Below are 15,151 nucleotides of genomic sequence, written 5' to 3'. Positions count from 1 at the left end.
AATCTTTTCTGAACTTTAAAGAATTTATTAAAAGATACTTGTTTGATGAATTGTTTATTTCTGTGGGTGAGCGCTGGCAAAAGCAAAAAGGGTCCATTCATTATTTTGTGACCTTAGAATTATAAGGTTCTATCTGACATTTGTGGCTAAAATGAGTTATTCACATGAAACTATTCTTTGACAAGTTACTCACATTTTGGGTGGGTTTTTTTTTTTTTTGATTTATTAGCCCTGAAATTTGAGAAAAGAAAAAGTTCTCTCTCAAAAATCTGCCTCAAACTTGGTGCTATAAGGTTCAATCTGCAAAGCACCAATCAGTGCTTGGACTGAAAACAGGAGGACCAATCAGATTCCACCTCTTTACCATATGACCTCACTGCTCTGTGACTGTGGAGATGAAAAGATAGAGCAATTTAGTTCAATCTTAAACCTGCAGTGCAGAACCTTTGTCTCCCCCCTCTTGCAATGAGAGTAATTACACAAACACTGTTGACATCATCACCGCGACCTCTGACACTATTTACATGAGCCGGTCCCCGCCCTGGCAACGCAACATGGTTGGGGCGCACTGAGGACAGTCTGTCCCTGTCCACAGTCATAAACCAATCATTGCTCGTTGATGTAAAATGCATCACTACCAGTGCGGGAAAGTCGCCACAGACAAACTCCGGTGTACTGCGAAATACAGAAAGAGGCTTAATCAGCATTGTGTGAACTTGTTTGGCAAGGGCTTAAATGTAATGGACGTTCACTTATATGTAAAAGTGTCACACTCCAGATTTAAGAGACTAAGATTTTTGAGACCTCCAAATTGATGATTTTATCAAAATCATTATGAATGACACTGATACAAACACCAACTGAGTTAAAGTCAGTTTTTTATCTGGTTTGAACTCTGTGATAAGCAGATTTTTACCGTTAGCTATGATACTTGTCTGCTAGCTTACTGAGTTTAATTACACATTAGCACAGTTGTTAGTAATAATTAGTTATTATTAGTGACTTAACTTACTCTGACTACTTAAAAAGTGAGCAATGAAAGCCAAAATGTTAATGTGTAAGAATATGAGATACATTCAGACTGCTAGCTGTTGATGCTAACTCTACCTGCTGCTAACTGGGTTTGTGTGTGTTTAACGTTATAACTTGAGTCCTGCAGCAGATCCAGAGATGACAAAGAAACATTCAGAGCTCAGACACTGACAGAGACCCCAGTTTGTCAAAAGTTTTTAAAAAAAAATTAAGTCAATTTGGGAGCAGACAAGGACAAGGTTCTGACATGAAGAGAAATAGAGACAGCAGCAAAAAACCAAAACAAAGCAGAACAAAGGAGAGGAAATGTCAGCATGAATGGAGAAATAGTTTTGAATGTTTTTTCTAATTGGCTTGACTTTTGTTGTTGGTAAAACCTTATGAACTGTATATTCAGTTCAAATCTGTCAAATGTAGTTATGTCTAAATTTAAAACATACAGCTAAATTATAACTTCCTTCAGAAGTTCATTCATTGTTTTTGTGCATTAAAACAAAGACTAATCTGTCTACCTTTTCCAACAAAATCATCACTTTCTGTGAAGCGTCGGCAGATATAACCTTGTAATGCCAAACAAAGAGTTCTCAGAGTTAGAAGGTTCTATCTGAAAATCACCTCATCAGCAAAAACCCCATCTAATGTGATAGGATTTTGACTGCCGGGGGACTTCCATTGATGCACTGAGCTCCTCTCTCCTCCTCTCCATCTGTATGTATTCTTTTACCATTAATGCATGTTACTAACTTGACTTCTTCCCCGGAGTTCTTTATGCTTTCTCATCCGCAGGATGGCCCATGTTGACGTGTTGACGCTCTTCTGTCCTTCACCAGCTGTTCCTGCTGTGGTTGCTGCTAGTCATGTATCTATTGTTGTTGTTGTTGTTGTTGCTGTTGTTGTTGTTGTGCTTCTCTGCCCCCCCAACCTCTTCTCTCTCTCTCTCTCTCAACCCAACCAGCCAGGGCAGATGGCCGCCTACCTAGAGCCGGGTTCTGCTTGAGGTTTCTTCCTGTTAAAGGGGAGTTTTTCCTTACCGCTGTCACCAAGTGCTTGCTCATGGGGGAATTGTTGGGTCTCTCTCTCTGTAAATTAAAGAGTATGGTCTAGACCTGCTCCATGTGAAAGGTGCCCTGAGATGACTTTTGTTGTGATTTGGCGCTATATAAATAAAACTGAATTGAATTGAATTATATTTTTAGAGTACTAAGGGTGTCTTATTTTGACAAATAAGAGAACTGTACTGTACATCAATTTTGTTAACTAGGATGTCAAAACTTTGAATCTCAATAACTCAAAACCACTCAGACTGCAGATAGAACCTTCTAATTCTAAGGTGTTGATTTGTTGAAATGTAAGCTACCTTAAAGGACCTGTGCTCACCTCTGAACACGAGACGGAGGAGCAAAGACTCCATGTTTTGGTGGACAGCTGAAGTACCTCACGCCTCCCACTGATCCATCATTCTTACCACTTGGTTTGTCTAATTCGATGCCCAACCAGAGCCCTGGAAAAACAAACAGACAGACAAAGGGGTCACTAAGAAATGTTGGAAGTATTCCATATTAAAACCACTACGCCCTGATAGCTCCTCTCAGCCTACTTTCAAAGCTTTTCTGTTGTCTGTTGGAGATATGCAGATGTGTACTGACAGGAACCAACCACAAATCCAGTCTACGAGATTCACCTTAAAAAGGTGAGTGTAGAGGGTAATGTTCTAACCATTTAATTCTGCCTTTTGTAAAAATCTGATGGCTTAGCTAGAAAATTATCAGTCAGGAAAGACACCATATGTGAGCAAAAATGCACATCTTTCATTTAATAAAGAGACTTTGGTTTTGATAAATGTTTTGCAGTGCAGCAAAGCCGATATTTCACTGTGCAGCACTCCCTCTTACTACATGTAATCCCTAAATATCTGTTTAGCTCTTTAACTTTCAGTCAGTGCCCTTTAAAGTGATGTGACTATTCTATGCAAAACACAAAATTCAGAGCATCTTTCTCCCTTATAATGACTTTAAGACACCTTGCGTGTGCCACTTTAGGATATAGACAAAAAGTTCAAAAGAAGCCAGTTTACTGTGATGTGTTCAGCAAGAAGAAGAGCTACTTTACACATAGAGACGCAGTCCTCAATGCACCGAGGCTGAGAAAACAGAACATTCCTATCACTGATTTAAGAGTATCAAAGGAAACTTAAGACTGAAATCCCTTCAAACATGATCCTCAGTGGTGTGAGATGTGTTAGTACTTATTCATACATGACTGATGCCTGGGCAGAACTACTGCCTAAATATTAATGAATACTGTGAGCCGTTTTCTGCCTGGGTTTCAGTGGATTTTGCTCAGCAGCTGCTTTCTCATATCTTGTGTTTCCGAGTATCTTCTGTCCAACACAAGCTTTGCCATTTCCATGACTGGTGGCTGAGTATACAATGCAGCTCATGCAAGTTGAAAGAGCTTAATAGCGCTTCCATCACTACTCCACATGTGATTGACTGAACAATAACACTGCACAGACATTTTATAATAATACTATTTGCAAACTTTTGAATTTCTTGCTAAAAAAAAAAAGAATAGAGAATGAACTCTGAAGTTTCCTGTGTATCTAGTGGAGGCAACCAGAGTAAAGTTCTACATGTAGAGACCGATCTTTGATCCTGATCGTTCCTCATGATGTCATCTCTTTGGAAAGAACTCATTCAGCATTTGTAAAAATTTAAAACTAAGCCCAATAAAAAAAATACCAGGATACATTTAAGGAAACATTAAAGAAATGCAGTAATTATAATCCTTTATGTCAGACATGAAAACAGCAAAGTACAGATATGATTTATTAATGGAATAATGAATATTTCAAATAGCTTTTGAAGGCTTTAAAAGAGGCTTTTAAAAAGCCTCAAGGTGACAAGGTGCCACTTGTCGAAAACTGATGCTGTTCAACAATATCCAGAGAGTACACTTTGGTACTCTTGGTGTCCAACATGTTCTTTATTGAACAGTAACAGTCTAACATTTACTGCAGTATGCTAGTGAATCAGACTGAACAGATTCAAATACCATGTGCAGCTATGCCAAATTATTCATAAATGTCGTAACATTGAGTAGGTAGTCTATTGACTCAGTATCAGTATTTGTTGACTATGAAATAAGTATTTCATTTGTTTAACTGTGGGAGTTTTAATCATACTTCTGAACAATCCAGTTGATCAAACAGCTATAAAAAGACACAATAACGTTGACATTAGACTGCACACAATTGTATGGAGTTCCTTGCAAATCAGACTTCAAAAAGCATTTTCTGTGCACATCCATGTATCATTCACATTGCAAATAATTCAATTTACAATGTCCATGAGTGTTTGTAGAGAAATTAGGCTGAATAACATCTTTGTGATTCCAACATGTGATTGTAGTACAATTCAGACTATACAGATGAAAGGCAACGCGGCAAAAAATCCACCGAATAAGGAGTGAGATATCAAAGTGTATCATGTATGATATACATTTTGAGTGTTTTAACATTATAAAAACTGACCTGGAGCAAAGCTGGTCTTTCCACAGAATTGGACTACACCAGTTCTCTGGCCTACAACCAGCACCCTCTCCCCCAGGCGCACCTCGGGGCCCTCACACACAGAGCTACTAGCTGAGGGGGTTCGGCTTCGAGGACCTGGGAGAGAGATGATCAAAGACTATTTCACTACTGTGAGAATTGTCGTCTTCAATTTGATTCCATTAGATCTGTATAATCATTAGAAAAACCCTGAAATGATAGTCTTAATCTTCATTTAGTCGGCGTTAAGATAATATACACCTCCAGGAGTGAGTGAGGTGGTACAAGGAGAAGAGCGGAGGGCTGGAGAGGGTGTCGTCCTGGGACTCAGAGAAACACGTTCCCGTCGCTGTCTGGCAGGAAGACGTTGCCTTGGCAGTGGACGAGGTCGAGCACCTGGTCCATGCCGAGAGTCCAGCGAAGAGGACGAAGAGGAGAGAGAGCGGGAGAGGACACCTGTGATGACAATGACACAGAGGAATGAATGGCCGGAGACGCAGGAACAGCTCATTTAAATCAAGAGCCCCACAAACCAAGTGACAGAAAACACACACCACAATCTATTTACGTGAAGACAGCCACTTTGCCAGCTATATACTACACATCATTCTAAAAAGGCGCATAAAGGGTTGCAACTAGGCTCCACTGGGACCTTTGTTATGCACTTATCCACTCTGCTGTCTAAAAATCACACGGCACAAATTGTGTGCCTCCTTTCTTAATACTGAACCCACCATCCATCCATCTAGGCCTATATAAGCAACTCTTGTAATTCAACTGGAATAATGAAGCTCAGCCTATTATTCATTTTTCTGTTTTGTTCTTCAGAATGTGACAGTGCCTGTGGCACTCAGATCCAGACTATTACCGCTGTACTTTTTCAGAAATCCAAGCATCTGTGTCACATCATTCTAAAGCAGCACAAATCAAGTGAGCTCAATCTTTCACAGTTGCTTCTCCTATTACTGAGGTCCAACTAAGGGCCAACATGGTGGTACCCACCCAACATGAGGGAATAAGATGGAGGAGGGGGGATGCCCAATTTCACTCTTAAAAAGCCATTTGGACACAGGACCTCATTAAGCTTTCAACTTTCACAGACCTACACAGGCCATGAGTTCATTAAGTGCCCAACTCTTAGAGGCTAATTAATTAAATCTGTGCCAAAGTGCTTTAAGACGAAGGAAAGATTCAAGTACAAACAAATTGGAACCCAGACAGTGATGGGCAAAAAAATTCTCACCCTTTGCCAAATGTTGTTTTCAATAGTAAGCCTTCACTAATGGGGCCTTAAGAGTAGACGGCAACGTGCAGAAATAACGGTTGAAGCTGCTGATTCTGTCATTTCTCTTTGAGCTAATCAATCCCTCATCGCCTTAATTGATTACTGGACTGGTGTGGTTTTGGTTTGATGCACAACAATTAGAAGTGCAAGCATATTGTACTTTCAGGTTGAAGAAAAATTTTGATTTTATATTTTGCTGAATATTCACTTTCCCTTTCGTAATACCCAATCAGATCTGCTTTATCACCATGCAAATTAAGCTTCAACTGCAAATCCAGAACTAAGACATGATACACTTTATCAGAGCATCCGTTTCATTTTAGAAAAGTTGTCACTGTTCCTGTTGATCTACCCACAGATGGATTAAGATTTTGGGTTCAAGTATTAAGGTGCACTGATTATCAGAGAAATGTATAGTGCAGTGTGTAGGACCTACATTCAAATATTTTTTTTGTTTTAAACAAAGAGAGATTATACTAAATACACTCCCATTCTCTGATATCCAGTGTATCAAAGCCCACTCAGCTCTAACTGCAGTACCTGTCTTTGTCACTGAGGCGCCTCCCTCTGTGCCCTGGTTGGGACCAGGTGGACTTTTTTGATTATCAGGGGTTTTTTTGACAGATGGAGATAAACCTTCCCACCCACACACACACACACGGACAAAAAAGACACAGTGACTACTTTTCAACACAGAGATCAATATCATCTTAGTCAGATTAGAGGATTACATGAATGTCTTCAATCGCAGTGTTCATCACAGTTAAATGATGTTTGTACAATTTGAAAGTCACTTTGACAATTGAAATAAGAAATTTGTATTTATATTCTTAAGTTTGACAGCTGAAATTAGCAGAACTGGGAAATTTATCATTTCTATAGTTGTCATGCTGTATCTGTTGGAAGAACTTTGCCTGTTGAGATTATCTGATTATCAAAATGCACCTACGTTGGATGTATAATCTCAGTGGAAATTATGAATGTAGATAGAGTGGTTTACATGTTAAGTAGCTATCCAAAGCCAGAAACCTAATCAAAATACAATTTACAGGAAGAGAGTTTATAAAGTTTGGACAAATAAAGAGAATTACAAACGAGGAAAATAAGAAGACACATAGTGTAACACTCCAAGAGTGTCAAAGTTAAAGCCAGAGACAAAAAAAGCTACTCTGAAAACAAAAAAAATACAGAACAGGACAATAAAGAAATGAAAATAGAGGACAATATGACATTGTTGAGTAGCAATGAAACAAGAATTACTGAAAGGAAATCTTTCTTGATTGAGCTAAGATTGTCTTTTACTCCAACACACAATAAAAACACTTAAATATGCTGAGACAAGCAGGTACACCAACACAAAAACCCAATGACAATGAGTACAAAAGAACAAAAAAAATCTTCAAAAAGAATCTTGGTAACGACTCAAATAGCACACAAGAAATAACATTTTTTGCAGAAGTAAACATAATTATGTTCTTTCACTAGTTTTATAGCACTAGAACGTAACAACTTTGAGTGAACTTTTTATATCTTTGTTGATTTGAATGAATCTACCATAAATCTCACTGAATGTTCTTCAATGGGCGATAAAATCAACATCCATGTATTTCAACAGATGTAAGGAAAAAATATAATTTCCAATGAGGATTCGATTCATATATAAATTTGCCACAAACTCTCACATTACTTCAAGTTTAAACTATATATTGTGCTTTACAAAAAGCATTTCAAAAATCTAAAATCAGTCTGGTATTTATCGATTGCCATTTCACTTCACATTTAGAGGAAGCTGGGAAACGGTCCCCTCAGAGGCAGAGTTGTGTCTTTCCTTTGAACTCCAAAGAGGAGACTACATTCCTACTCAGAATACCAAACATTTCTTGTCACTTGACCTTTAGCTCACAGGGACCTCCTGGCTCTATCTATCCCTTCCACATACTGACGTTCACTTCAAGTGACAGACTGCAGAACAGACTGAGGCTTTATGAATCAAGCAGTGGTGCTTTGTGAGCGTTGTCTGTGTTCCCACCACCCTTTGAGGCCTGAGCTACAGTTGACACACTCTAATAGGGGCCAGCCTGGCATTCTGCTGTGTCTGTCTCTCCTGGTTAGCGAGACGAGACAGTTTCACAATGACCCATCCAATCTACTGATACACACGAGCGAGCTGTCTGCACTGCCCATCCGATGGGACGCTAAAAACACAGGTGGCGCAGAGAGTTTGGACTGAAAATGGCTGACAAAGGCCCTGAAAAGTGTTTGGTCATAAATTAGCCTGGTTCCTGGGTTGTATGGAGGTGCTGACACAAACACCCTCACATGCATTGGATGCCACACATACACACACCTTGTGATGAATAGCTGCCAGGCTATTCAGCCTGTCTATGCCCTAGTTATTAAACCTTGCTTAATTGGACTATCAATCACAGAATTCCATAGGCCACTCTGAGGTCCACTATTCCAGTCACATCCAGATAAACGGCCTTCAAAACCTTTGAATATTACACCACCACAATAAAGCTGTAAACCCTAGGGGGTGCAAGAACCACAAAACCCAACAAAGGTTTCTACACTGTTCTGTGGTGACTGGACTATATTATGAGCCCACATTAGTCACAAATTGAGGATGTGGGCATCCAAGGACTATGAGAGTAAGGTCTTGTCAGCAGTCTAATTTATGCATTGTCCTTTGGCACTGGTTCAGAATCCACTTTTCAAAGCATTCGAGGAAGATTAATATGAAAGCCCAGATGCAATACATCCTGCCATCCAGTGACATGGCTCAGACGGGCTGTAAACGGTGAGAAAGCCTCTTTTTGGCACAAAAGAGGCCATCAGCTGGAGTTGTGACTCAGCTGATGGCCTCATCTGGACACTGGAGTGACTCAGTCCCTCTATAGTAAGCTAGCGGCCCAATGTGTCAGCATGAAAACTACAAGTATGGGAACAATTTCTTGTGATAGAATGACTGTGTGTCCACACCACTACTGCAACCAAAAAAAACATTTCATCATCAACCTTATTTCCCTTTACTAAACTTGATATTTTTTTATTAATTTATTTGCAAGATCAAAAATATTGAAAATGACCATTGCTACACACATTAAAGATTTAAACTTTTAAAGATAAAGATAATGCAATGTTTCATCACTGTAAAGAGACACACAAAAATTATATGCAGACTACAAATGCATGGTCGAAGTTTCTACACATATAACTGAATATTGTTGTTGTCACTGTATGCCCCTCAGCTAAATTATTAGTCAATATGCTCAGTCACAGACATCTCTCTTTTATGGCTCGGTGAAATAATCCAGCGGTTTGTGTTCCTAACCTGCACTGATCTGATTTCACAATCAAGGTTGACCTTTTCTCGCCATCAACTGGGCACCAAAAACACATTTACTTTTAGCAATCACAGAGTACAAATTACATTAAGAGATATTTAGACGACTGGATTGCAATTTTTGAGACTCCCCCACAAATGTGTACCTTCATTACTTTCTCTCCTTCATACTTCAAACTGTGCAAAGTTATGAAAATAAATGACAAATCAATCCAAAAGGCATATTCTACTGACAATGCATAAAGCATTTGTGGTGAATGTTACTTTGCTTACTTATACTATATTCTACTGTACATGATAAAAACATTACAGCAGAGGGGGAGTTGAGCACCACCATATCACACAGGAGGTAGACACAGTTGTAATCCAATTATTGGAGAATGAGGGGCTATTAACAACATTTTTTCTGTCATTTTCAGCACATCATCCCCAGAGTAATAGGAATGTTTCTATTGCTGCTGGTACCTAAAGCACTTCAAGAGTTACTTCTTCAACAGGGAATACTGGGGGGGGGTCATTTATCGGTCTAATGCTGTTAGTCCCAAATGTTTGTTTGTATGAGGTTGTTGCGGTTATTCTGTTTTTTTATATGATGTATGGTTCATAATAATATATCCGTGATCTCCTCCAGGGGACTGTACATGAGATTACCTCAGATACGAGGAAACGTTAGCCCTGCGACATTTTTTTCACCTGTGCTCACAAAGTTCACACATTTCCTTGCCCTCAGGGCCATATGAGCTTTTCAGTTTGACTGTCTTTGTAGTTTATGTTATGAATAAATTATTTTCAGGATTTTTTTTTTTTTAATTTACAACACATTCAGCCAGAACTCCTCAGGCAAACATATTATTCCAAATTCTTGGATCCAAAAACTTGTGAGGTGACACTCATGCTGACCTGAGCACAGCTTGAACCATGAGAATTGAGCCAGATGGAGCAGTGTCCATCCAGTCATAGCTCTTTCTACAAACTGCTCTTACAATTCTTGTGTGACGTGCTGGATGTATCTTTTTTTTTTTCTCAACATCTTGACTGTAAACCAAACGCATCAAAGGCATGTTTTTATTAAGCAGAAATGTTCTGAGGTGGGATGACCTGTGTGTAACTTGTTCTCTACCTGTGTTAATCTTGGAAGTGATGCGGGACAGGTCGATGCGACGAGGTGGGCGTATGGGTGTAGACGTCTTTGTGCTACTGGTTTTATGTCTTTCCAAAGGCTTGCTTATCTTGGAGAGAGGAGCAAAGATTCCTGTAAAGAGAAAGAATAAATTTAACAATACAAGTATCCAATGATAATGGTGATATTAGATATACAGGGTAATAAGACAAACAGTGAAACAGCAAAAGGCAAATATGGTCATTTGAACCCATTAAATTTACTCACATTTGGGTTAGATACAATAGCACTGAAGAATGTGATTGGACTAATTAAGTCCTATAAAGTCAATAATGGTAGAAGTGATTGGCTATGCATGTGAATGAGCCAGTGTTTGAACTCTAAGTGCTTCTGGGCTGCAGCATGACCTACCATGTTTGATTCGACAGGTGAAATACTGAACCCCTGCTACTGAGCCATCATTCTTCCCCTCTGGTTTGTCAAGCTCCACTCCAGCCCAGAGGCCCCCAGAGAACTCAGTGCTGCCGCAGAATCGCAAGGTTCCTACCTGCAAACACACACTTAGTAAGTACCACTGAAAGTCAAAACAATGATGCAGCAAAAGCACTGACCCGATGCACTAACAGCGTGTGAAGTCATTCCATCTTCATTCAAAAGTATGTCAAGAGCAGGCCCCCCATCACAAACTCAACATTTTGATATGTTCACGAAAGCAACAGAATAGACAAATAACAACAAAAGAGAAAAAAAGATCAAAGAATGAGACAGTGCCAGAAAGCGCAGGAAAGATAAGAGTTTTGATTAACCAATCTCTACAACTTGGCACGCTGCGATTTTGTTCTCAGTGTGACACAAAACTCTATTAGTGGTTCATTCTTTCAGAGCAAATGTCCAACTGAGCTAGAATTACTATTTTCTCATCGTGTACATGTCTCTGTTTGCAGATACATGTGCGTGCATGTGCAGCTGGGATGGTCCTAGAGCAAGGACACACAGACACAGTGTGTAGGGGATTTTATGGAGGAAAATGTTATACAGATACAACATAGGCACCATAACAATAGTATTTATAATACATTTCATTTGTACCGCACCTTTCATTCATAGTGAAACTCCAAGTGCTACAGTATTAATGGCATAGAACACACAACAAAGAAAATAGTAATAATAGCAATAAAAGTTAAGCCTTCCTGAATAGAAAGGTTTTTAGACCTTTTTTAAAAGTGACTAGAGTCTGTGTTGCATTCAGATGGTTATGAAGGCTGTTCCTCAAGCGTGGTGCAGCAGAGCAGAAGGCTCCATCCCCCATAGAGATGCCTCCTTGTCACTTTTGTCTGCTAGCAAACAACAGAAAAATGTCTAAAAGCTGCTGTGTGGTGGCAAGCACTACCAAAAGGGTAAAGAACCCAGAACTAAGTTTTTATAAGCTGCCGAACCAAAAAACTAAGCCTTTAAGAGGACAAAAGTGAATACAGGGCTGTGTGCTGTGCAGTGAAAGAGACAGACCTGATCTGAGCTGCATGGACAGCCTGCAGCTCAAAAACCGCCGTAAAAATGACACATTTACCTGGACACGCTGCTAGTCACAGAGAACACACAGGTTGAAAGTAAAAACAGAACAGCTGTTTAATTGAAATTGAAGTTTAAATCACAAAATAGCTAACCTGTATTCAGCTGAAATGCTATCTGTAAAATGAATGGGAATGGGAAAATGAATAGAAAATGACTGCATGTGTGTACGTGTAATTTCCCTGCCTGCGTTTAAAAACTGTAGTCGCCATATCAGCTGTGAAAAGTGTGATGCCAGCCTGTTATGTAGTGCAGTTTGCTATACAGTTGTGCTATCTCTATTGTAGACGTGATATCAGCCCTTGCATTCATGTATTGCATCTTAGCATTTACAATGTAACAGGTTTCAGCATATGCTAAACTACCTTTTCCTCTCTGGTAGACATAGGGTGCTAAAATAATCCTTAAACATGTTGAAATCTAAAGTTTTTAGCTAGCTACAGGCATTTTGTTAGCGTTTCAGCCCTTGGTCGTATATTATGGTGCTGATTGTTTTCTCCTCTGGTGGGTGTGCTTTTCAGGGTATGACACGTAGCACTCCGTCTCTATGGAGTGGAGCTTGGTGCTAGGGGCCTGGAGCAGCAAGCTGCTGGCAGATCTAAGAGTGTGGGTGGAGGTTTATGGTAAGATCAGTTGCAGGTAGGGAGGGAGGCGCATGTCCATTGATGGATTTGAGAGGGGTGGAGTTTAGAGATGTTTTTTGAGATGGCAGAGAGAGGTTTTGCATAGATGTCTTATATGGTCATCAAAAGTCAGCAGAGGGTCAAACCTAATACCTAGATTATTGACTGTGTAGGAACCAACGTACCTTCTTATATAGAAAGGATTGGGATGAGTAATGGTGGCCGGTGGGTTTAGTTCAGTCGGCAATACAGCAAGATCTTTGTTTGACCAGAAGCTGATACTGTATATCCAAGATGAGTTTTCTCGGTCAAGCATTCATCAAGATCCATGTTTAGCTTATGAAAACTTGCAAGTCAGTTATCTAGTCTATACAAAGCTAGTGGAGAGTGAAGGAATACCAGACTGTCATACACAACATCATGGATTTGAGTTACAGAGACAGGGCTCTTGCATAGAGAAGCTGGTCAGGATGGACAATATGATGGTCGACAGATATGAAACATGTGTTTTTAAGAGCACTGAACTTCTTCATCCTTCCAACTCAAATTGGCAAATGTTTTCTGCTGCACAATTATTTTAAACTTGCTTGGAATATGAAAAGCATGATGGGTTTGAAGGTTTTTGTTGCTTTTCTGCTCGCTGCTCTCAATTTATCCTCAACTATTTCCACCATCAAGCACTTCCTTCACAATATGTGTAGTAAAGTGCTGTACAAGTCTCGGAGGTTAAGCTAATGCAAAACTAATGGCAAGCAACAGACCACCTCTACCACTATGCATTACCAAAATTTGTGTGAACAGTTCACCATCTACCCACAGACTGCCTTTGATTTGTCTGCAAGCTACTTGTACAGCACTAGCATGATGAATCTGAAATGCCTTACAGCCAGTGTTTACCTTGATAGACAGGTGGAGCAAATTCAGATAAGTATCCCTGATTAGTTGCTCAAGTTCTTTCACAATTCACGCTTCCTTAAAAGCATAAAATGGGGGCTAACATCAACTATTTCGCTATTTCATCTCTTATGACCTCAAATTTGATAAAATTGTACAATTTTAAAGCCCCATTCAAATTGAATAAACTCCTCAGCCCTGAGAATAGAAAAAGGCACTTTGATCTAATAGGAGTCATTAATCAAGATCTCTGTCATAAAAACTGAGTTGTTTTAGAATGATTGCAAATCTTTTTTCATGCCACAGGGGTCAGAAAAATCAAAACACTCTACTACCGTGCCACTCTGCAGTTACTACCAAATTTGTTTTTTGGTGAGCTTGTGGGAATAAGAGCACACTCATGAAATGACAACTGAGATTACTTGTGAAATGCTAGATATGTCACTGTAAAATGGCTGTTAGGACTTTCAGAGGCTGATCAAGCTGACTTTTCCAGAGTGTTAGCACTGGGTGATATTAAAATAAAGGCAACCTCAATTAACTGTTGCACTAGGTAGCAGTCGTACCAAATGACTGCGAGAGATTGCTGAACACATGATTGAAAAGTTGAACTTCAGACTTCGATAAGGCCAGGATACAGCTCATGTTTTACACACGGATGGTTAGTGATTGCTGTATAATAGGGAGTCTCCCATCACTTGCCCAATTCACAGTATGATATTAAATGTAAGGACACTCAACTGAATATCCTTTAGACTTTATTACCAAAATTTTAATGTATTTTTAATTACTCTGGTAGTTATCATGCTACTGTATCAAGCTACACATTTATAGCACAGGCACAGAAAGATTCAGTGGATAAACGAGTGTACGACAACCTCTGCTGGTGCCAAAAGTACAAAACAGAGTCTTACATTTTTCTCTGACTTTTCTGCTAGTCTTGAAAACACCTTTCTCCATTTGTTCTTCAAACAAAAATAAACGGCAAATCAGTCATGATGAAAAAAAAGATGATGACTGTAGGTATCATCACTGCTTTTAAGGAAATAAGAGTTGGTGCTTAATAGGAGTGATGCAACTGTAAAGACTAATGCCATATTACATCAATACAAAAGCCACATTGTAGATTGGAGTTCATTTGCCCTGTAAAGTGGCAGGTTTTTGCTAACATTGATCATGTTAGGATTTAGAGGTCTTGGTAGCGTTTTGGAATGACAAAAGTTGAATGCAAAGTCAGCTGCAAGTGATGAAAAAAGAATGTGATGCATTTCTCAACTGACCATCTGATGTGTTCGTAACTGTGCCATGACTGCCACAGAGAAATCTGGTGATTTTCACACAGTGGATGTCTCTTTCACTTGCTTTTTGTTGGATCACCAGACACATTAAGTGTGGACTGGGTCCATGCTTTCAGCCTGCTGACTAAACGCATCAGTGATTGGAAAAAAGTTGGTGTTGCAAAATATTTAACTCACAGAACAGAAAGTATAGCACAACATAGAAAGCCTGGATTTCTGAGGTTTTCATAGATTTTTTTCAGCAGGGTCACTGTGTAGCAATATGTCAAGCTTGAACTGCGCAAGGATCATAGTTAGAAAACTGAATTTTATTTGACCTATGGGGCCAAATCTCCACAGCTTGTTTCAAGCATGTTTCATGTCATAAGGATTACATATTGCTTACACCACCACACTGAAGTTAGGTGGTTAGGTCAAGCAGCCTTAGTAAAAGT

The 15,151-nt window shown here is 39.4% G+C and overlaps 1 protein-coding gene across 3 annotated transcripts in view; it reads right to left on the bottom strand.

Moving 5' to 3' along the window:
- LOC121880689 (CAP-Gly domain-containing linker protein 4-like) overlaps positions 1–15,151 on the bottom strand; it is a 38,487-nt gene that overhangs the window by 7,388 nt on the left and 15,948 nt on the right. For 2 of the 3 annotated variants that reach the window (XM_042388131.1, XM_042388132.1), the window contains exons 8-12: positions 10,745–10,880; positions 10,334–10,465; positions 4,844–5,038; positions 4,565–4,699; positions 2,410–2,533 (exon numbers count right to left, since the gene is read on the bottom strand). In XM_042388131.1, coding sequence (XP_042244065.1) covers positions 2,410–2,533; positions 4,565–4,699; positions 4,844–5,038; positions 10,334–10,465; positions 10,745–10,880 — 722 coding nt within the window. Of the gene's footprint in view, positions 1–2,409; positions 2,534–4,564; positions 4,700–4,843; positions 5,039–6,407; positions 6,504–10,333; positions 10,466–10,744; positions 10,881–15,151 lie in introns of all 3 variants that reach the window. The other variant, XM_042388133.1, reaches the window with a different exon arrangement.

This window comes from Thunnus maccoyii, chromosome 16 (genome assembly GCF_910596095.1).
Source record: "Thunnus maccoyii chromosome 16, fThuMac1.1, whole genome shotgun sequence".
Classification (NCBI taxonomy): Eukaryota; Metazoa; Chordata; class Actinopteri; order Scombriformes; family Scombridae; genus Thunnus; species Thunnus maccoyii.
Note: the sequence above shows the minus strand (reverse complement) of the source record. Positions and strands in the feature narration are given on the sequence as shown.